A 22,490-nucleotide genomic window follows, 5' to 3' on the forward strand; every position below is an offset into this window, starting at 1 on the left:
GCTGGGAGGGATTGGGGGCAGGAGGAGAAGGGGACAACAGAGGATGAGATGGCTGGATGGCATCACTGACTTGATGGATGTGAGTCTGAGTGAACTCCGGGAGTTGGTGATGGACAGGGAGGCCTGGCGTGCTGTGATACATGGGGTCGCAAAGAGTCGGACATGACTGAGCAACTGAACTGAACTGAACTGCAGTATCATTAAGGAGGATTAAATAAGGTAGATTTACCCAACAATTACACTAAATATTGTGAGACTCAGATTACACAGAGCAGGTAAACACATGCCCAGAAAGCACATGTAAGCACAGCCCTGGTGAGAAGTACCTACAGAAAGGTTGTTTGGTTAGGACCTGCTACTTCTTATAAAGATATAACACAAAGACACCTGTTACCTGGGTGTATCACCATCCCATACCCAGATCCAACACACAGAAGAACAAAACAAAGGCAGCTGAAAGGGCCTTCCTTCAGTCATGGCTGCAAAATACAGTCTGTCATGACTAGTTCATTCTTGTGCACAACTAGGGCTCTTCTCCTAAGCAGCACACAGCCTTCCTCCTGCATCACTATAAGCCCCACAAACTCTCCAGTCTGCCCATTTCAGAAGAGTGTCCAATCTCCTCTAATTCAGGAACCCCAGTCACTTGCCAGTGATTGCGACTCAGAGGCCTCAAGTATTAATCACTCAGCAGAGACTGGAGCATCTAAATTGTCAATGTCTTGAGAGAAAAGACTAATTTTTTTAATTGCCCTACTACCTTCCTGTAGGGGCTCTGCTGATCACTTGGTGATAAAGAGTCAAACTGCAAGGCAGGAGACACAAGGGACAGAAGTTTGATTCCTGAGTCTGGAAGATCCCCTGGAGGACCAAATGGAAACCCATTTCAGTATTTTTGCCTGGAAAAAAATCCTGTGGACAAGGGAGCTTGGCAGGCTACAATCCATGGGGTCACAAAGACTCAGACACAACTGAGCGACTAAGTACGCAAATTCCTGTAAGATACAGTCATGAATTAAGGACACAAGGAACTCTCAAAACTTACTGTCAGAAAGAGAGGACCAATTCAGTGGGGTTAGATGAAAGCAGCCAAGAAAAATGTGATACAAAATAGTGAGTCAATTTGGGATAATCTTTAAGATTAAATTGGAGAAAGAAATGGCACCCCACTCCAGTATTCTTGCCTGAAGAATCCAATGGACGGAGGAGCTTGGTGGGCTACAGTCCACGGGTCACAAAGAGTTGGACACGACTGAGCGACTTCACTTTCACTTTAAAATTAAATGACATACTCATTCTTTCTTTCACCCATCTATATATTTGGCAAACATTTATAAGCACTATTGACTAAAAGATACATACACAGACTAAAAGTTGAGTTATTATATGCTTTATTCAGTGGACATACTGAAGACTTCAAGCCCTGGAGGCAGCATCTCAAGTAATCCTGAGAAAACTTCTCCCAGTAGGCAAGGGAGAAGCTGGAACACATAGGAGTTTCTCAACAAAGGGTAGGTGGTAGGAACACAAGATTATTGTTAATAAAAGAAAACTAGATATCTCAGGTTAAGGAATGTAGTGCTTTTCTGTGTATGGAAAGATGTCAGAATATGGGCTTACTGAAATCATCCCTTTGATATATACCTCAGCTGTCTGGGACCAGTATCCTGGGTTTTCACAACCTGAGTTTCCTCCGGGCTCATTGTAGGGAGTGGCCACAGTCTGATGACTGCTAGATGGCAGGTGTTTTTAATTTCTTTCCTTAGTTCCCGCAGGGCTCACTGTTGAAGGGCTACAATCACTGATGACTGTGACATCCTTTGTTTACTAATATGGCTGGCGATATTTTACTTCTCAGAACCTTCACGCTAGGTCTCAAAGAGACAGATATGAGAATGAAACTTATTCTTTTCTCAAGGAATCCAGTCGGTTTTTCACATGTGGAAATAGACATGAATCACTTGAAATGAGGGTTTAAAATGCAGGTGCCTAGCCATATACCCATAGATTCTCATCTGGTTTGGCTGGGGTGGGTTCTAAAAGTCTTCACTGTTTTAACAGTAATTATGATGTCTGTGAACCATGGCCACATGTAATACCAAGCAGGCACATAGCAGAGGGTCCTAGTAAGTCTATTCTGGATTGTCTTGGTCTCAGAAGGCCTCAGCCTACAGCTGCTTGAAGCAGGATTTTGGTTTCCAACCAGAGACTGAAGTCAGACCACATCAGTGAGAGCATTAAATCCTAGCCACTAGACCAGAATCAGCAATGAGGCCTGGTCCTTTGCTTTGCAGAAATGAATTCCCATGAAGACACGGAAAGTAGTGAAACATGTTAAGTGCTTATTAGAAGGAAAAGGGTACATGTGGATAGACAAATACACGGGCTCTGAGCAAGTCGTGCTCTCGTGGTAGTTTGAATCACTTATATGGGGCGTTTTTTGGGGGGGTTTTCTTTAGCCAATTATCTTGCTTTGCCTGGTTCTGAGTCCATATTTATATATCTCAGTCTCTTCCCATGTGTGCGCACCCCTCCCTTAGCCAAAGTGGATTCTAGTGAAGAGGCCTATGGGAACGTGACATCATTCCCTGTTTGATCTCCAAGGGGCCTTTTTGCACATACATAGTCAGGAAAGTCTCCTTGATCTTGAGAATGAGAAATATGTGATGTCTTATCTGGACAGGGCTCAATTCCTCCTCCTCTTCATCTTGGAGCATCTATCCACAGGGGACAAACTCCAGCTGCTCAGCCTGGGGCCCATATATCTCCTAACTCAGACTGAAAGGTTAACAGCCTAATGATTCACATTTCCTTTACAATAAAGCCACCTGAGTTTAGACCTTGGCTCCATCCCTATATGTTTGACTTCAGGCAAAACAACTTGACCTCAGCACCAGGTTTCATTTGAAATACAGTTGTAATAACACTTCTTAACCCTTGGGATTATTTTTAAAATAAAATGAGATAATCACAATCACATCTGACACCTTACTTGGCACATAATAGATGTTCAAAACAAGTTGTATTAGCTACAATAATTATCACTGTTGGTGGTGGCATTATTATCTCTACCATATTATAGTGTTTCACCAGAATTTGGCTATATTAATCGATATTCATTATATATAAATATATTAACATAAACTTACATATGTATTATGTGGGCTTCCCAGGTGACATTAGTGGTAAATATCTGCCTGTCAATGCAGGAGATGCACTAGACTTTGCTTCAATCCCAGGGTCGGGAAGGTCCCCTGGAGGAGAAAGTGGCAACCCACTCCAGTATCCTTGCCTGGAGAACTTCATGGAGAGAGGAGGCTGGTGGGATACAGGCCCTGGGGTTGAAAAGAGTCAGACACGACTGAGCGAGTAAGCACATATGTACTACATACATAATCCATATATTATTAATCATATTAATTATAGTATAGATTCAAAAGTCCAGTACTTTGGCCAGCTGATGCAAAGAACTGACTCATTGGAAAAGACCCTGATGCTGGGAAAGATTGAAGGCAGGAAGAGAAGGAGATGACATAGGATGAAATAGTTGGATGGCATCACCCACTCAGTGGACACGAGTTTGAGTAAACTTCACGAGCTGGTGATGGATAGGGAGGCCTGGCTTGCTGAAGTCCATGGGGTGGCAAAGAGTTGGACACGACTGAGTGACTGAACTGAACTGAACCGATGTACTCAACAAAGATTATGACTTTGACAAATCCAAGAAAGGAGTTCATGGAATTTTCTGTAACAGAATAGTGAAGGCATAGTCTGAAAATTCCTTCCATTTCTTACAGAGTGAGACTTGTCATCATCATTGAGATTTTCTTTTTTTTTTTCATTTTTAAAGATCAACTTTATTATTTTCTCCCATTCAGAAGGCTGTCTTTTCACCTTGCTTACATTTTCCTTTGTTGTGCAGAAGCTTTTAATTTTAATTAGATCCCATTTGTTTATTTTTGCTTTTATTTCCAGAACAACTGACAAACAACTAATCTCAAAAATATACAAGCAACTTATGCAGCTCAATTCCAGAAAAATAAACGACCCAATCAAAAAATGGGCCAAAGAACTAAATAGACATTTCTCCAAAGAAGACATACGGATGGATAACAAACACATGAGAAGATGCTCAACATCACTCATTATTAGAGAAATGCAAATCAAAACCACAATGAGGTACCACTTCACACCAGTCAGAATGGCTGCGATCCAAAAATCTGCAAGCAGTAAATGCTGGAGAGGGTGTGGAGAAAAGGGAACCTTCCTACACTGTTGGTGGGAATGCAAACTACTACAACCACTATGGAAAACAGTGTGGAGATTCCTTAAAAAATTGCAAATAGAACTGCCATATGACCCAGCAATCCCACTGCTGGGCATACACACTGAAGAAACCAGAATTGAAAGAGACACATGTACCCCAATGTTCATCGCAGCACTGTTTATAATAGCCAGGACATGGAAACAACCTAGATGTCCATCAGCAGATGAATGGATAAGAAAGCTGTGGTACATATACACAATGGAGTATTACTCAGCTGTTAAAAAGGATACATTTGAATCAGTTCTGTTGAGATGGATGAAACTGGAGCCGATTATACAGAGTGAAGTAAGCCAGAAAGAAAAACACCAATACAGTATACTAACACATATATATGGAATTTAGAAAGATGGCAATGATGACCCTGTATGCAAGACAACAAAAAAGACACAGATGTGTATAGCGGACTTTTGGACTCAGAGGGAGAGGGAGAGGGTGGGATGATTTGGGAGAATGGCATTGAAACATGTATACTATCATGTAAGAATTGAATCACCAGTCTATGTCCGACACAGGATACAGCATGCTTGGGGCTGGTGCACGGGGATGACCCAGAGGGATGTTGTGGGGAGGGAGGTGGGAGGGGGGTTCATGTTTGGGATCGCATGTACACCCGTGGTGGATTCATGTCAATGTATGGCAAGACCAATACAATATTGTAAAGTAAAATAAAGTAAAAATAAATATTAAAAAAAAAAGAAAAAGACACATGTAAAAAAAAAAAAAAAGATCAACTTTATTGAAGTGTAATTTCCATACAATAAAATGGGCCTATTTAAAATGTACAGTTTGAAGGGCTTTGACAAATGTTTACACTTTTGTAACCATCATCACAATTCGGATAAAGGACTTCTCCCTCATGCAATCAATTCCCAGCATTCAGCCCCAGCCCCAGACCTACTGAACTGCTTTTCTGGACAACAGATTAGCTTTGCCCTTTCTAGAGCTTCAATAAATAGAATTATGCAGTGTGTCCTCTTTTGTATCTGAGTTGGCTTAGTGTGATGTTTTTGAGGTTCACTCATGTTGTTGAATTTATTATTAATGAATTTATCATTAGTTTGCTCCTTTTTATGGCTGAGTGATTGACAGTCCTTTGTTTGGATAGAGAAGACTTTGTTTATACATTCACATGATTTGGTTTTTTGTTTTCAAATATTTTCTATTATGAATAAAGTTGTTATAAGCATTCTTCAGTCCAACCAGAGTTAATTTTTCACTTAGCATAACATCCTTCAGGTGGATCCAAGTTATTGCAAATGGCATGATTTCTTTTTTATAGCTGAATAATATTCCACTGTATATATATAAAATATTGTTTTTTAGCCATTTGCTCATCAATGGACATTTATTTTGTTTCCATATCTGGGCTATTGTGAATAATACTGCAATGAACAGAGAGCTGTATACAGCTCTTCAAGATCTAACCTCATTTAATAAAGCCAGTATTATTCTAATATCAAAACCAAACAAATATATTACCAAAAAACTCAATATCCTTCAAAAATCCTTAACAATTTCCCCTAAATTAATCTACAGATTCAATGTAATCCCTTATCAACATCTCAGCAGCCTTTTTGTAGAAACTGACAAACTGACTCTAAAATTCACATGGAAATGAAAATAATCTGAAATAGAATTTAAAGAGCTCACACTATCTGATTTTTATAGCAATCAACAATGGGAGGACTGGTTTAAGAGTAAGCCATGTAGGGACACTGAGTTCATAAATGGACTCCATATAGTCAGTTGACCTTCAATGGGGAAAAAGAGAAACTTAAATAAATGATGCCAGGACAACTATACATCTTTATTAGTTGAGGAGGAAAAGACAGAAACTCATTCCTTTTCTCAAACCATACATAAAAATTAACTCTGGATGGACTAAAGAATGTTTATAATGACTTTATTCATTGTATATAGTGGTTAATGGGAGATCGCCTGCAAAATGTCCCCCTCTGTTACTTTGGCAGTCATTATTTGTTTTTTCAACTTAAGTAGTTTAAAAGCCAAATGAGGAATATACTTCATCTCCTAATTTTCACAATTTTCTATTTGAAAAACAGCTTCTTTCTTATGATAAAGTAATACTGGACACAGAAAATTTAAAAATGGAGAGTCCTTTAAAAATGAGAAAAAATTTACCATCTAGATATAACCATAATTAAAATTTGATGCTTAATCCTTTCTCTCCCTTTATAGTTTGTTATATCACTGAGATCAAAATGTATGCACAAATTGCATCATTTTGCCCTTAGTATTCTATAATAGGAATTCACATATCATGCAAAAAGATAATATTTGACTGTTGAATAATTCCATTCTTCCTCCCCCATAATTTATTTTAACACTCTATTATTTTAGGAAATTAAGATAAACAATAAGGTAAATTTTACAAATGATGCTTTCATTTTTTTTTCTTTTAGATAGACTCTTGGAATTAGAATTATAGAGTAAGGTGTATAAATATTTTTACATTTCCAATATGTGCTAATATATCTCTTTCCATTAAGGTTGTGCCAATACTCACTTCCACCATCAGAAGAAGAGTACTAATTTATCTGGTAACTAGAGATAATAAATGTGCTTTGATTCATATATTTGTCCTTACATTTTTCTGTGAATTATATATACATTTCCTTCTTTTGTTCAATTATCTATTGAAGATTTAATTGATATTGGTTTTATTTTTTTCTTCTTTCCTTTCTTTCTTCTTTCTTTCTTTTCTTACTAAAAAGTCACCAGTTCAGATTTTTCATGGGATGGATCTTGAATAATTAAGTATATTATTTGTTAAGACACCACCTAGAAGGATCTTTCCACTCCTTCCAACAGTAGTCTTATAGAAAGTTTACACAGAGTTTCACTTTTAGAATTCTCTTTGATGACAAATATATTAATATTTCCTTTTACAGGTGGATTCCAGATGTGGCAGCTTTTAGCAGCAACATGCTGGATGCTTCTTCTTGGACCTGTATACAGTTGTCACAAGAAAGGAAGCACCACAAATCCTGAGGCTAATATGAATATTGTAAGTTGTTCATTAAGGAAAAATATTTAAGATAAGGAATTATTAAGCTATTGTCATCTTAGGGGCTTTCCTGGTGTCATTTTAGATATAATTGGCATGCTTGTCTAGTTTTTAAAAATTCTAAATTGACTAAATCTGTGTTGCCAACCTTCGTTCCTTGACATAGTTGACCAACCACAGAAGTGCAAGACCTGACCCAGTTTGGGGCAATAAGGCTCCCTCTGCTGGTGGTTTGAGCTACCAACTCATGGTGGTTTCCGGAAGAGAAAGTTCACAAATTCCTATTGATGATCTTTTTAGAGAATACTTGGGCTCTTCCTGAGGTTTTTACCAGAGCAGTTTCTCTGATTTATAAACTGCATTCATGTACATTTTAAGTTTAGTAAGCCAGATTTGGTTTGGGTTGCTTATAAACAAAAATATCTTAGCATGCAGAAATTCATATCAGAAGGGGACTAGAACAAAGTGGAATGAAATAGATTTATGAAAACAACCAAAAAAAAGACCAGTGACAAATGCTTACTATATGCTTCATTCCACTGGAAAACATATTTCTTGTACACGTTGTATACCGTCATGTCCCCACCCACACCCATTTGTATTAGAACTTTAAGAATGGAACTATCAATGATATAATTTTTCAAAAACCATTTAGAGAGTGACCCTGAGTGCATTAATAATACCATGCCAAGAAAACTACCATGGACGATTACCGCCTTACCTTACAACACCTTGACGTGCATCTTCCTTTTAAAACCCTCCTCAAATTATCCTGATTTTCCTGCTCTATTCTGTTCCAAAACATAGATAAACAGTAGGTTGTGACTTAAAGTATTATATTGCAATGTGGGTGAAAATCTAGGCATTATATCATGAAGGTATATATGTTCCTTTCCCCTTTTTAGAGCCAGATTATTTCCTACTGGGGCTATCCCTATGAAACATATGACGTTGTCACAGAAGATGGTTATATCCTCGGAATTTACAGGATTCCTCATGGAAGAGGATGTCCAAAAACAGGTGGGATTTATTTCATTATGAAAGGAATAATGCCTAAGGAGAGATTCCTGGATGTGCTGATAGCAGCAGGACAGCTGTGATTCTAAAATAGAGCCTATTCTCTTCTATTCCTCCTTCTAGTGAAGGAAAATCATCACCATCACCTCCACTATTCCATTTCATTTGTATAATGCTGGAGTTTTTAAATCAGTTTGACATACACTATTCAGTCTTTCCTTTTCTCCATCATCTTGTCCTCTTTCCCAACAAACACGGAAACAAAAGAAAATGTCATCTTATTCTAGGAATACTCACTTTTCTGCTTAAAAACCAGAACTCAAGGGTCATTTGATGTTTTCTCCCCTCACTTTCTATATCCAGCCAATCACCAAGACCTACCAATTTTGCCTTCTAAATGTCTCTCTAATCGGAAAACTCTCAGTTTCAACGTCACTCAAGTCCAGGCTTAGACACCATTATCTTTGGCAATATCAGTTATCTTTTAAGCTACTGCAATAGCTTTCTAACTGCTTTTGTTTCATTTGTAATTAGTTCTGTGCACAAGTCATTTGGATTTTATTTTTTACAGTAAACCTGACCCTATTAGTTCTATACTTGATTGTAACTAAAGAGCCATTCCTAGCTCCCTACAATACAGGTTAGTATCTGAGAGGAGACAGGATCCACTTGGCAAGAATTGTTTGCTTCTTCTCTCATTTCTTAGTACCTTTTATTCTTTGGAGATTTGTATAAACAAACTTTCCAATATTAGAAGGGTTATTTTTTGGAAGATTTTAAAAAAATTTATGCAGTCTAGATGGAACAGTGTTGCTCACTTTATAGAACTGATCGTTCCTTAAAATAACTCCATTACCTTTGGAAATACTCATGAGAACTTTACTTGCCCAAACTTTCACCTTGTCAGTTCTGCCAGGTAAATGCCAAAAAGCATGGAAGGAAAGCTGTCTCTACAATGAGAAGCTGCCTGAGGGCTCAGATTAGAGATGAGCTATAGATTGTGAGTGCACTTTGGTGGTATTTTAGCAGAATTAGTAACACCTCTTCCTTCTGTCTTTTTCTCAAAAGGTGGATTAATGGATATAGATTTTGGTCCTTGCTTCCAGATAGCCGAGGCTCTCTGAGACTCCAGTCTCGCCTACTCAATCTCAGGAAGCTGGTCAAGCCCCAAAGGGGACCTGTGGGAAAGCCTTTTGGCACCAACACAGCATCATGAACCATTTATAAAAGAAAAATATCCTAGTCACTTCTCTTTCTCTTCTCGATGTTTTCAGCACCACTTCCCCATTTCCTTCTTTTTCTTGTCTCTTTCTTTAATCAAATTGTTCCAGTTCTACATTGTGAGCAGAATTATGTCAAATGAACAATTTTACCTCGTGTACATTTCACTTAAAACCTTGCATTTCGCTTTCTGACAATGCAAATTAACAAGCATAGTACCTGGCATTCAGTGAAATATTCAACAAATGGAATTTTTATTGTCTTTGTTATTATCATGGAAAAATATTAGCTTTGCTATCAGATGCTTTTTGAGAAATAAAATGTCATTAATCTGAATAATTATAGAGCAGGTAATTATTGTGGCTGAACAAAATTATGTGTATTTTAATTTTAATTTAATTCTTATAACTACACCATAAGATAACATTTTTCTATTATCCCCTGTTACAAAATAAGTTAACTAAGGCACAAAGAGGTTGATACATAGCAGAAGAAATTTTTGAAGCGGGGCACTCTGACTCCAACAGCTATTTAACAATTCAATGCATTGGACATAATCCCAGTTTTACAGAGAGAAAAACAAGTCGTGGAGAAGATAAATAATTTGACCAGCTTCAGAAGTAGTTCAAAATCCTAAAATCTAAACTTGCCTGGTGGTGTCAAATTTCCTTTCTTAACCTTTCTTTTGTATTACAGGGAGTCAGAAGAGAGAATTTTCTTGTAGGCACCAAGGAAGTTCAGATAAAAAATTCTCATTGCCTGTGTTTTGCAGCTCCAAAGCCTGTTGTGTATTTGCAACATGGCTTAGTTGCATCTGCCAGTAATTGGATTTGCAATCTGCCCAACAACAGCTTGGCTTTCCTTCTGGCAGATGTTGGTTATGATGTGTGGCTGGGGAATAGCCGGGGAAATACTTTTTCCAGAAAACACTTGAAATTTTCACCCAAATCACCAGAATACTGGGCCTTCAGGTAAGAAGAACACTACTAATGACTAAAGTGTGTACATTACCTTTTTATATGGATGACTAGCCTTTTGAATTTTCCCTTTTGTCCAACTGCACATTGTGGAATCCACAAGATGGAAATAAACATACTTCCTCTACCCAGGTTTTCTTCACAAGCTCTAAAGAAATGCCCTTATTATTGCATTGATAGTTGTTTTAAACACTCCACTTGGCCTGTGTGTATATAAGAAAGGAAAAAAAATCAAAATGCAAATTCCAGGACTATCACATTGTCAGTGTGCAGTCCAGAAATTTACATGGTATGCTTAATGAAGAGGAATAATGACACTGATCAAGATATGGGAACAGAAACAATGTTCTGGTTGAAAACCCTGAGAACCAGACATTCGTGCTAAGTCAAAATGAGCCAAGCACTTGAGCAGAGATGACACTCCAATGTTTATTCACTGAGGAGTGAAGGAACTCTGTCCTCCATAGACTGAGGGTGCTGAAATCTCTCCATGGAGCCAGTCTGCCAGAAGTCCCTGGGGGTGCTGTCTGCCTTAGAAGTTAGGCCAGCTGAGTCATAGAAGCAAACCTGGCACTTGTAGGGAAGCTAAGAACTGTGCCTTGAAGGTCGCTAAAGGTGCTTGTTCCTTGACCTCATTCCCGCCTCATTCCTGGAAGCCATTTGTCATTCCCTGATTCCACATCCCAGTGCAGTTTTGTCAAAGCACCATTGCAAACAGCATCCTGTTTCCCTAGATGAACGTGCTCCTGACTACACGCAGGAGAGAAAGCCCCTGAGGCCTCTTCCCTGGAAATGTTGATTCAGTCTGTCTGGGCTGAGATCTGCAAGTCTCTTCACTTTTTGTTTGTAAAATAAGTATTCCAGGTAATTTTTCTTTTCAAAGGAGTTTGGTAAATCTGCTATGGAATTAAGTGGAAAAGCCTTTGTAGATTGGATAAAAAAAAGCCCCTGATGCTGGAAAAGATCAAAGGCAAAAGGAAAAGAGGGCAGCAGAGGATGAGATGGTTAGATAGCATCACTAACTCAATGGACAGAAATCTGAGCAAACTCGGGGAGACAGTAGAGAACAGAGGACATGCTGTAGACCAAGGGGTCACAAAGACATGACTTAGCGACCAAACAACTACAACAACTCTGCGGGATTTGTAAGTCAGATTTTTCAGTTTCTTAATACAAAGTTACTCTTGGATCAAGACAAGATCTTCAGAAGATGCCTGACATCATATATTGATTCTAGTCTTATATTTAACAAAAGCTAAGCATCTAGATTTGCAACGCATATGTTTAAGTATTACAAGCCTAACAATGAGAAGGATTTTTTTCTAACTCTGTTTTGTTTTGCTTTGTTTTTTCCTTTGGCAGTTTGGATGAGATGGCTAACTATGACCTTCCAGCCACAATCAATTTTATCATAGAGAAAACCAGACAAGAGCAACTCTACTACGTGGGCCACTCCCAAGGCACCACCATTGGTGTGTTTGGGGGCAGATGTGATCTGAGGGTGACAGGAGATTTTCTTCATATTCATGAAAGGAGTCAGGATTTCTTCCCTCTGTGCAGTCTCTAGTTTGGGAACTTTGAGTTGGAAAAACATCACATCTGGCTCTCTTTCTGAAGAGTAAATAAAGTGAGGATGACTAAGGGATTTTCCTGCCCCCTCAGAACTAAATTTGGGGATTAATGGATAAGACTGTAAGAAAGTCAATTATTTAGTTCTTCGTTTGTGTATCCAACAAACACTTGCCAGACACTGGGTTAAATACCAGGAAATCAAAGATAAATATGGTATACATCTTTCCCTTGAAGAGCTCACAGTCTAGTAAGGGAAACTAAAAAGAAAGCAAAGAATTGCCAATCTCAGTGATCATATGCCACAGTCAATGTGGCTTTTAGTTAGTTCCCAGTGGGTGCTAGGGCAGGCTAGATGTGGCTGGGCCACGTTGGCAGTGCCATAAGGCTCGCCATTCTCTTTTCTGTTGTCTTTTCAGCTAGAGACCTTGACAATGCTAACAGCATTTTACACCAGACATTTGAGAGCGTTATCATCCATATTCATAAATGGCTGAACTTAGAAATCCTTTCTAATGGTAATAATGTCATTAGAAACTCTACATATATATAAAATCTAACTTTTGAAAGAATTTGAATCCTTTCTGTAATATTCTCTATAAGTAGATTTGCATCCTTCAGAAACAGGAAACTCACTTTATTCTGAATTAGCCAGTTTCATCTTTGGAAATCTAAAAATCCTTGCCCCCAAATGGTGCTTACTCTGAGTGTCTTTGTTTTCTTTTTTAATATAACTGCTTTTACTATCACTTAAAATGAGTTAAGTAAGAATTGTTCTAAATCCATGAATTAGTATCTTCTTTCCTTTCAGCTTTCATAGCATTCTCCACTAATCCAGAGCTGGCTAAAAGGATTAAGATATTTTTTGCATTGGCTCCAGTCACCACCGTGAAATACACCCAAAGTCCTATGAAAAAATTAACAAATCTTTCCAGAAAAGCAGTCAAGGTATGTGACAACTTTTCCCCAGGTTTCAGTCTGTAGTAACTAAAACTAGCTCTATGTCTACTGATTTCAAGAAAAGACAACTTTAGACATAAAGTTTTACCAAGTGGATCAGTGGTAAAGAGCCTGCCTACAATGCTGAAGACTCAGGTTCGATCCCTGGGTCAAGAAGATCTTCTGAAGAAGGAAATGACTAACCCCACCAGTATTCTTGCCTGGAGAATTCCATGGACAGAGGAGCCCAGCAGGCTATAGTCCTTGGGGTCACACAGAGTCTGACACAACTGAGCATCTAGAAAGAATAAAATAGAAGCTTGAGGTACACACGTAGGTTTACTGATGATGCACAATTTTGCCAATTGAGCTCCAGATGCTCACTCTGATACCATTCTACCCTACCATCTTCATTTTTTATTTAGAGGCTTCTCTCTCACATGATTCCTCAATCACAGATATAGCAAGAGCTGATTTGATTGATGGGCTGATTAATTGGTTTAATTTGTTGTTGTTCAGTTGCTCAGTCATGTCTGACTCTTTGCGACCCTGTGGACTGTAGTATGCCAGGCTTCCCTGTTCTTTGCCATCTTCTGGAGTTTTCTCAAACCATGTCCATTGAGTCAATGATGCCATCTAATCATCTCATCCTCTGTCATCCCCTTTTCCTCCTGCCCTCAATCTTTCCCAGCATCAGGGTCTTTTCTAATGAATCAGCTCTTCGCATCAGGTGGCCAAAGTATTGGAGCTTCAGCTTCAGCATCAGTACTTCCAATGAATATTCAGGGTTGATTTCCTTCAGATTTGATCTCCTTGTAGTCCAAGCGACTCTCAAGAGTCTTCTCCAGCATCATAGTTCAAAAGCATCAGTGGTTTAATTTAGTAGGTTAAATTTCTCTCCTGTGCCCCCTAGTGTATCAAGGACAGCATAATGTAGTATTTCAGACTGTATGGAGTCTGATGGCATGAATCTGAATCCTAGGTAACTGGATGAATTTGATCAAGACCTTAATTCTAGGAAATATTTTATTCATCTATTGAGTGAGGATAATAGTAGTCTCTACTCATAGGGCTTCTCTAAGGATTAAGTGAGTACATATGTGTAAATCTCTTACACATTGTTAGCCTTTACTAAATTCTAGCTATTGTTATTGTGGTCATGATTTCCGTAGAAAACTAAAAGTCCAAAGTTGCCCACACGTCATCAACTGTTCGTCAACTCCTCAAAACCTACGCAGTATCCTAGACCTCAGATGATTTCTGCTAGCTGCCAGCTAATTAAATGATCGTTTGCTCAATGGAGAGAATTGTTCTATGTGAATTGATGTGTTTTCCTGTTACATAGTAATATGGGCTTCTCCTGTGACAGACAGAAGGTGATTAGACTGTTTAGTGATTTCAGTGAAAGCATATGAAAGTGAAAGAATTTTTATAGAAGCCAAGAGTTCTGATTGGTGAGAGAGAAGCAAATTAGCCCAGGGTGGTTTAATTCCATACCTAAACAACTAAGAAAGACCATAGCAGCAAAACTATGGTTCGGTTCGGTTCAGTTCAGTTCAGTCGCTCAGTCGTGTCCAACTCTTTGCAACTCCATGAATTGCAGCACGCCAGGCCTCCCTGTCCATCACCAACTCCCAGAGTTCACTCAGACTCACGTCCATTGAGTCTGTGATGCTATCCAGCCATCTCATCCTCGGTCGTCCCCTTCTCCTCCTGCCCCCAATCCTTCCCAGCATCAGAGTCTTTTCCAATGAGTCAACTCTTCGCATGAGGTGGCCAAAGTACTGGAGTTTCAGCTTTAGCATCATTCCTTCCAAAGAAATCCCAGGGCTGATCTCCTTCAGAATGGACTGGTTGGATCTCCTTGCAGTCCAAGGGACTCTCAAGAGTCTTCTCCAGCACCACAGTTCAAAAGCAGCAATTCTTCTGCGCTCAGCCTTCTTCACAGTCCAACTCTCACATCCATACATGACCACAGGAAAAACCATAGCCTTGACTAGACAGACCTTAGTCGGCAAAGTAATGTCTCTGCTTTTAACAATGTGAAAAATGCTCACAGATCCTTCATAGTACATGGGCATCTTTTACCACAGATATTTCAGTCCAACCCGGTCCTACATTATCAGGCAAACAGCACCAGACTTCTTGTTAAATTATTTCAGCATTCCCACCAAGTTAAGAGATATTTTGAGATGGTAGGATCTTCACTTTCTCAATTTGCACAACTCTGCTTCAACATTCAATGTTTTGACCTACTTATAGTGTAGTGCAGTTCAATTGAATTTTGTTAAAAAAAAAAAAAAAGATAACCTAGGAGCTACTGTTTCAAAAGCATGGCACCAGGAAACAGCTATGCCTATAAAGCTACTTTTCAGCCAGTCGGCATGACTGGAAATTGGGGTACATGTGTGAACAGTGGAAGACTTGACCAAGAAGAAAATAAAGGACAGTTCATAGAAAGCAGCTATGTCATGTTAAAGAGTTTTGTTCTGTTGGTGATGGGAAGTCATAGAAGAATGTTGAACAGAGAAATGGATTGGTCAGTTTTGTAGTTTTAGAAATATTACCCATAAGGTGTTTTAACTCCAATAGAGAAGCTACCACATGTGACTAACTCACTAATTCCTAATAGAAATTCCAGCAAAATCATAATGATAGATCAAAGAAATAGCCATACAAACTCAGAGAAAATGTTTCTAGTCATTGGAATCATGGAAGACTTCCTGGATGGCATTTCTGAGTTTGGGCTAAAGGACAAGATTTCAATTGACAATGTCTTGTAGAAAGTCTTTCCAAACTAAGAGGGAAACCTGAGTACCATTGAAGGGGTGAAGCTCAAGCCATGCGAAATCACATGTAATTGACTTTATTTAGCTTTAAATTTGTGAAAGGTATGAGAAATAATATTGGAAATATATGAATAGATTCTGTAGGAAATGTAGGAATGTTGGAAATGTGGATTTAAATGCCAAGTTAAGAAGCTTAGATATATTAGATATATGGGGGGTGATCATGGAAGGTATTTACACAAAGGAATGACATGCATAATGCTCTTTTTAGAAAAATTTTCTTGGGGACCAAATGGAAGTGAATGAGAGTAAAAGATATAAGGGCAAAAGATGAAGGTAATGATAGAATTATTGTTACACTTCAGCTGAGAAACCGAGCCAGGGTTGTCCAAAAAGAAGACAAACTTTATAGGATTTGACAATGAAATGTTAGGCATGGTATAAACTTTTAGAGAGTCAAGATTTTTGGTGTTTGTTTTTTTTTTCCTCTCTCTTTTCCTCTCCTATTAGCCAAATGTTGGTCTTCCAGTTTTTCTCATCAATAGTTGTTCTGTAAATAGTTCTAATTTTAGTGTGCCTGTGGGGCAGATGAGCTTAGCGTCTCTCCACGCTACCACTTTGCCTACTTTGCACTAGGCGTATTTTACATGTGATCTATTATCTACACAGAAATTCTTAGTGCACATTGATTTTCTATTTTATAGTTGAGGAAATCCAGGTTAATAGAAAACTAAATATGAAACAGTTTAGAATCAAACCAAGATATCACTGACCCTAAAGCCTTGCCAATATCCTATGGAGACTAGTTTTTTAGGGGATGCTCCATAAAACACTTCAACTAAAGGATCTTGGAAGAAAAAGCTTCAAGAGCTGAGTTGGGAGGACTATAAAGACAAAGTTTAATGGGCTTTGTGGTTTCACTGAGGACTAGTAGTGAGCAGATGTCATACATGTCCAGTGCTTGACTGAATTGCCACTCGTCTTCCACTTGACATTCACATCCATAAAAGTTGATGGCGTCTTAAATCGATCTTGCAGGTATTATTCGGTGACAAGATGTTCTCTCCTCACACATTTTTTGACCAATTCATTGCCACCAAGGTATGCAACCGGAAGATATTTCGTCGTATTTGCAGCAACTTTATATTTACTTTGAGCGGATTTGATCCAAAAAACTTAAACACGGTACGTGTAAGAAGTCAGATCTAGGAAAGCAATTGTTTTGTTGAACAGAAATAAGGAGAGTTCATTCTGAATTGCATGGAAACCACATTTCAAAGTCTTTTTGTCTCCTGGAATGCAACTGGCATGTTCTTGGCTTCCAACCCAAACTGAGAGTCCATCTGCTTGATTAGGAGGATTTGAGGCTTCATTAAATATCTCTTGACTATATTCTTGGACCTGGAAAGAAAAAGTGCATTGCCGTTTGTCTTTGAGGACAGGATGTCCTCTGTGGGCTTTACACAGACACTGCCCTAGGCAGAAGAATAGAGGTGAGGGAAAAGAAAATTCTTAGATGGGCTTCTTGGCTTAGTTTGTCTTCAGAGGATGTGGTACATGTTTATTCTGAGAGAGAGAGAGATTGGGTCAGGTGAGAGAGGGAAAGAAAATACTCAGATTCACTTGTGGTGTGATTACATGATTAGCCTTCAGGTAAGAAATAACCTTTTTACTTTGCAGAGTCGCTTGGATGTTTATTTTGCACAGAGCTCTGCAGGAACATCTGTTCAGACCATGCTGCACTGGGCCCAGGTACGTCCTCCCACTTCCTGACATAACACACACGTATCTCTGCAAGATCCCTGCGGAGCATGTCCGGAGAGCTCACTCTGCGGGTTACGCCACTGTCAGCTGGATGTTTCTGGAATCAGATAAACTCATGTCGATCTTCTTTACTCTCATCTATTCTCCAGGTCCTCTGTGTATTCCTAGAGATTCTGACTGATTCTGATCTTCAGATTACTCCTAATTGCCTTGTCTAGGAAAAGTTTGTATTTCTTCTTTCGGGAAATCATTCACTCTAGCAGAGCTATACATAATATGATAAACACTATTCTAGAAAGATCTTTTTACCCTCCAACTGGCATATGGGTGATTTCAGAGTGTGGAAATACTGCTTAATTTAGAGGAAATTAAATGTTAGAGTGGGTTTAAAATGGATTAAGGGTTTCTGTTTTTACTCTCCATTTACGTTTTTTGTGTGTGTTACTATATTTCTCAGTATTTGGTAAGCTCAGCAATAAGTCAAATTCAGTTGGTATAGCTTTCTAAGCCACTTATGTCTGAGTGTGTATATGTGTGTGCACATGTACAAGTGGGGGAGATTTAATATTTAATATTTAATATTTAATTAAATATCTTAATTTTAAAATACTTTAAAAAGTTGAATAAGAATCTGAAATCCCTAGAAATCTGAATTTTAACGTACACCCTGATAAATCTCTTCCCTGCTTTAAAGTTGACAATCACTGCTATAGATAGTCTTAAATACTAGTTGAAGATTTCTGAAATTCTTTGAAGAGTTCCACCTTCAAGAGATAAGCGTTCAAGTTCCTAAAGGAAGACAGATATTCCAGATTTAGGGCTTCCCACTGGTGAGGAGAAAGGTAGACTCTGAAAGGCATAGTTTTTCAGATAATACAACTTTGATTCCATATTCATTGAGCACTTACTATGTGTTCTTATTGTCCAGATATATATCTCATTGTCGTTTTGAATTCTCCTAACAATCTTTCAATGCCATTGATATTCCCCACTCTAAAAATGTCATAGCCAATCCTTACCTCTCACAGTTGACTCTTTTTAAAGCTATCTCTTCTCCTTTGATAAAAAGTTCTCTTGAGAATAGAAATAAGTGAGTGGGGTGGGGAGATAAAATATTCAGTTAAAAGTTACATAGACAGCTAAAGCAAGTATGATGATAATGACGTGATGGTAACAATATCAATAAAAACAGTGATTTCTTGACCGTTCCTAGGTGCCACATGCTTTTCATACATTACTTAATCTTCATAACCCTATAAGCAGAATGCTATTGTCATTTCCATTGCACAGACGAGAAAACAGGTTTAGAGAAGATGCATATACAGCCTGGATCACAGATATAATAATCAATTAAGCCTGGATTAAAACTAGGTCTGTTTGATGCTAGAACCCAAGTTCCTAACTATATAATACATTCTATTGCCTCTCATTGCTGAAAACCTACAGAATTTCAACCACAGCAGACTACTGCCTCTGTGAACATAAATCACAATGGGAAAGATTTTAAACAAAAAAATCAGAATTAAATCAGTTCATATGAAAAAAATCAAGTTAAAGGGAAAGAAACCTTTGGAGTAGTCTGAAAATAATTTAATGAAGTGCTTGAGGTAAAGGCAGACATTATGTCTCCTCAATCCAAACGGGTGGCAAATAACCAGAAAAAGGAACCCCTAGAAGTGCTAATGTTTCTATCTTAATATCTGAACTTAAAATAACAAAAGGGCACACACAGTGTCTCAGACACTCAGCCTGTGGCCGTGTTACTGACCACATGGCAGGCTGCTTGGTCATACAGACAGGAGACAGCAGACACTACACCTCAGAGAGCCTTGAAGATGTACTTTGAGTGAGCATTCCTTTCAAATGTAGCAAAACTGTTTGATTAAGGAATATAGTCATGATATCCTAGACCATCTGAGAAGATAACAAAGTATAAAGTATAATAATAGTAGCAGTCATTTTATAATGTATAGCTAGTGCCTTTTAAAAAATATTAAAATTCTTGAAGCCAAGATGTTCAAGAATCAATGTAGCATCTTTAAAAACAGGGATGGTAAGGGGAGGGAGGAAAGAGGGGGGTTCAGGATAAGGTACATGTGTATACCTGTAGCAGATTCCTGTTGATGTATGGCAAAACCAATACAATATTGTAAAGTAATTAGCCTCCAATTAAAATAAATAAATTTATATTTTAAAAATAAATAAATAATAAAATAAAAACATGTCTATGTAAACAGCATACAATTTATTTAAAGGTATCACGGCTCAAAGATTTTCACTGGAAAAGTATAAAAGGGAAGAAAAGAAAGTTCCATGAATTTGTATCAATTTTTATCATTTTTATTATTTCACTTATTAAACTTTGACTTTTAGCTCATGTGCTAAAGCATGGGATATTATGGCAATCTTTTTGTATATTTTTTGTTTACTGTCTTTACATGTATGTTGTTTTCATATATCATTTTAACGTGTTTATTATTTGTATCTTTTTATAGGCTGTTAATTCTGGTCGGTTCCAAGCTTTTGATTGGGGAAACCCTGATCAGAACATGAAGCACTTCCACCAGGTACAATAATAATAATCACCAATTGCATACTGCAAATGAAATTTGTAAAAATAGTGTCTACTCATCAAGCACCTACTCACTATGCTCCATTCACTATGCCAGATACTTTGTATAAATCAGATGCTGTTTGGGGGGATCTTACCACTTGCCATATCATTGTTTTTGATTCTCAGCATGACCTGGTCTCCCAATATCCAAGGTCTCCCAGTATTATAAGAGACTTATACTTAAGATATTTGCTAATGCAAAGACCATCTACTGATGGTGACATGTGGAATGCTTATACCAATGCTCCGCCTGCAGATCACTCTATTAAGAGAACTCTTGGTGCAGTAACCGAGTCAGGGGTCTCCCTAGGCACATTTCTAGTCTTAGAAACCTCTTCCTGGCCAAAGTTAGTGTTTTCTAAGGATTTATAAGTTGGTCCATGTTACCTTTTCTTCTTAGTCTTTCTGCTGAAATTACCTATGGTGCATTAATCGCCTTTGGCTACCATAAAAATCCCATAGAATGAGTGGCTTAAACAGCAGAAATTTATTTCTAACAGTCCTGGAAGCTGGAAGTCCGAGAGCAGAAGTGCCACATGGTCAGATTCTAGTGAGGGCTTTCTTACTTGATTATAGACAGCCCCCTTCTCCATGCATGTCCACATAGCCTTTCCTCTTTGTGTCTGGTTGAAGAAAGAGGTCTGTCTCTCACTTCCCCTTCCTACAAGGCCACCAATCCTGTTGGATTAGGATCCAAACCTTATGACCTCATTTAACCTTAATTACTTCCTAAAAGCCTTTTCTCTGAATACAATCACCTTGGGGTTAAGGTTTCAGCATATAAATTTGCGGGGAACACAATTTAGTCCATAGAATATATAGGTCTTTACAATGCAAGTAGTAAAAATTACTTTATTTTAAATTTTATAAAAAATATGGTTTGGTTTTTACTGAAATATGAAGTATAATGATAAACTCACAATAGCCAGGAATATACACAATCATCAGGCTCTCTTTTTCTCCCTGTCACTCTCTCTCAATTCTGCTTGCAAATGCTGCTTACATTTTCAGACTATGTTTAAGATAGTAATACAATGGTAAATGTATGTACATAATATACAGTAACATTTAGAACAGACAGAACTTGCTTAACAACTGATAATTGATGTTCCTTCTATAATATGATTTTCTGTGAAAACTATTTTTGTCTCTCTTTAATTTTATTTAGCTTACACCTCCTTTATACAACGTTTCTAATATGGAAGTTCCAACAGCAGTGTGGAGTGGTGGACAGGACTGCGTGGCTGATCTCAAAGATGTTGAGAATTTACTCCCTACAATTACCAAGCTCATTTATTACAAGTTAATTCCACACTACAATCATGTGGATTTTTACCTTGGACAGGATGCACCCGTTGAAATTTACCAAGACCTAATTAGAATGATGGAGGAATGGTTGTAAAATTAAATACACTTTCCTTTCTCTAAAGAAGTGGATTTTAGTCATAAGAATGTGGTACACAGACTCTAAAGTAACCCCTCCAATAATCTGTGGTCCACCCAGGAACCACAAATTTATGCAATCCTTTCCCGTTGAGTGTGGGAGGGACCTGAGGCTTGCTTCTAGACAGGAGAATTGGCAAAGGTGATGGGATGTCATCCCCTAATTGCAGTCTATTATATAAGAATCCATTTTAGCAAACTAGAGCACGAGATTCTCCTTGTTGGCTTAATAAGGCAAACAAATGTGGGAAGAAACCATATATGGCTTCTAGGATCTGCAGGTGGCCTCCAGCTGATAACTTGCAGAGAATTGGGACTTTGCAAGAGAAAAAGAATTCTGCCTAAAACCTGAATGAGCTTGGGAGTCCACTCTTTCCTAGTTCGGCGTCTTGTTGAGAAAGCAGTCTGTCTAACACCTGGATTGCAGCTTGTGAACCGGTGAGACCTGGAGCAGAGGACCTAACTATGCCATACCTGAACTACCGACCAAAGAAAGTGAGATAATAAATATTGTTTTAAATCACTAAATTTGTGGTCATTTGCTATCAGCAGTGGCAAACCACTACTGTTATTATTAATAATGGATTATTATTATTACCATTATCATTATTTTTTTCTTTGGTTATACACTAGAGAAATCCTGTTTCTTATTTCATTATTTTTCTCTGTCTTATTTTTCTTCTCACTATGAACTGAGTTGAATATTTCTTGTTATGCAGATCTGCTAAACGATTCATTCTTGCAGTGTGACACCATATTCTCTTATTGTGGTAAGGACACTTAAAGTAAGATTTACCCTCTT

General features: G+C 38.1%; 1 protein-coding gene across 2 annotated transcripts in view; it reads left to right on the top strand.

The window, feature by feature from the left end:
• LIPK (lipase family member K) overlaps positions 1-22,208 on the top strand; it is a 38,924-nt gene extending 16,716 nt beyond the window's left edge. The window contains exons 2-11 of one of the 2 annotated variants that reach the window (XM_042238560.2): positions 6,838-6,888; positions 7,240-7,355; positions 8,261-8,375; positions 10,366-10,564; positions 11,933-12,042; positions 12,951-13,087; positions 16,906-17,052; positions 17,548-17,619; positions 20,127-20,198; positions 21,414-22,208. In XM_042238560.2, coding sequence (XP_042094494.1) covers positions 7,251-7,355; positions 8,261-8,375; positions 10,366-10,564; positions 11,933-12,042; positions 12,951-13,087; positions 16,906-17,052; positions 17,548-17,619; positions 20,127-20,198; positions 21,414-21,647 — 1,191 coding nt within the window. In that variant the 5' untranslated portion in view covers positions 6,838-6,888; positions 7,240-7,250 and the 3' untranslated portion in view covers positions 21,648-22,208. The remainder of the gene's footprint in view (positions 1-6,837; positions 6,889-7,239; positions 7,356-8,260; positions 8,376-10,365; positions 10,565-11,932; positions 12,043-12,950; positions 13,088-16,905; positions 17,053-17,547; positions 17,620-20,126; positions 20,199-21,413) is intronic. The other variant, XM_027960268.3, reaches the window with a different exon arrangement.
• Positions 22,209-22,490: the final 282 nt, after the last annotated feature.

The sequence above is a fragment of the Ovis aries genome, chromosome 22, assembly GCF_016772045.2.
Source record: "Ovis aries strain OAR_USU_Benz2616 breed Rambouillet chromosome 22, ARS-UI_Ramb_v3.0, whole genome shotgun sequence".
In the NCBI taxonomy this organism is placed as follows: Eukaryota; Metazoa; Chordata; class Mammalia; order Artiodactyla; family Bovidae; genus Ovis; species Ovis aries.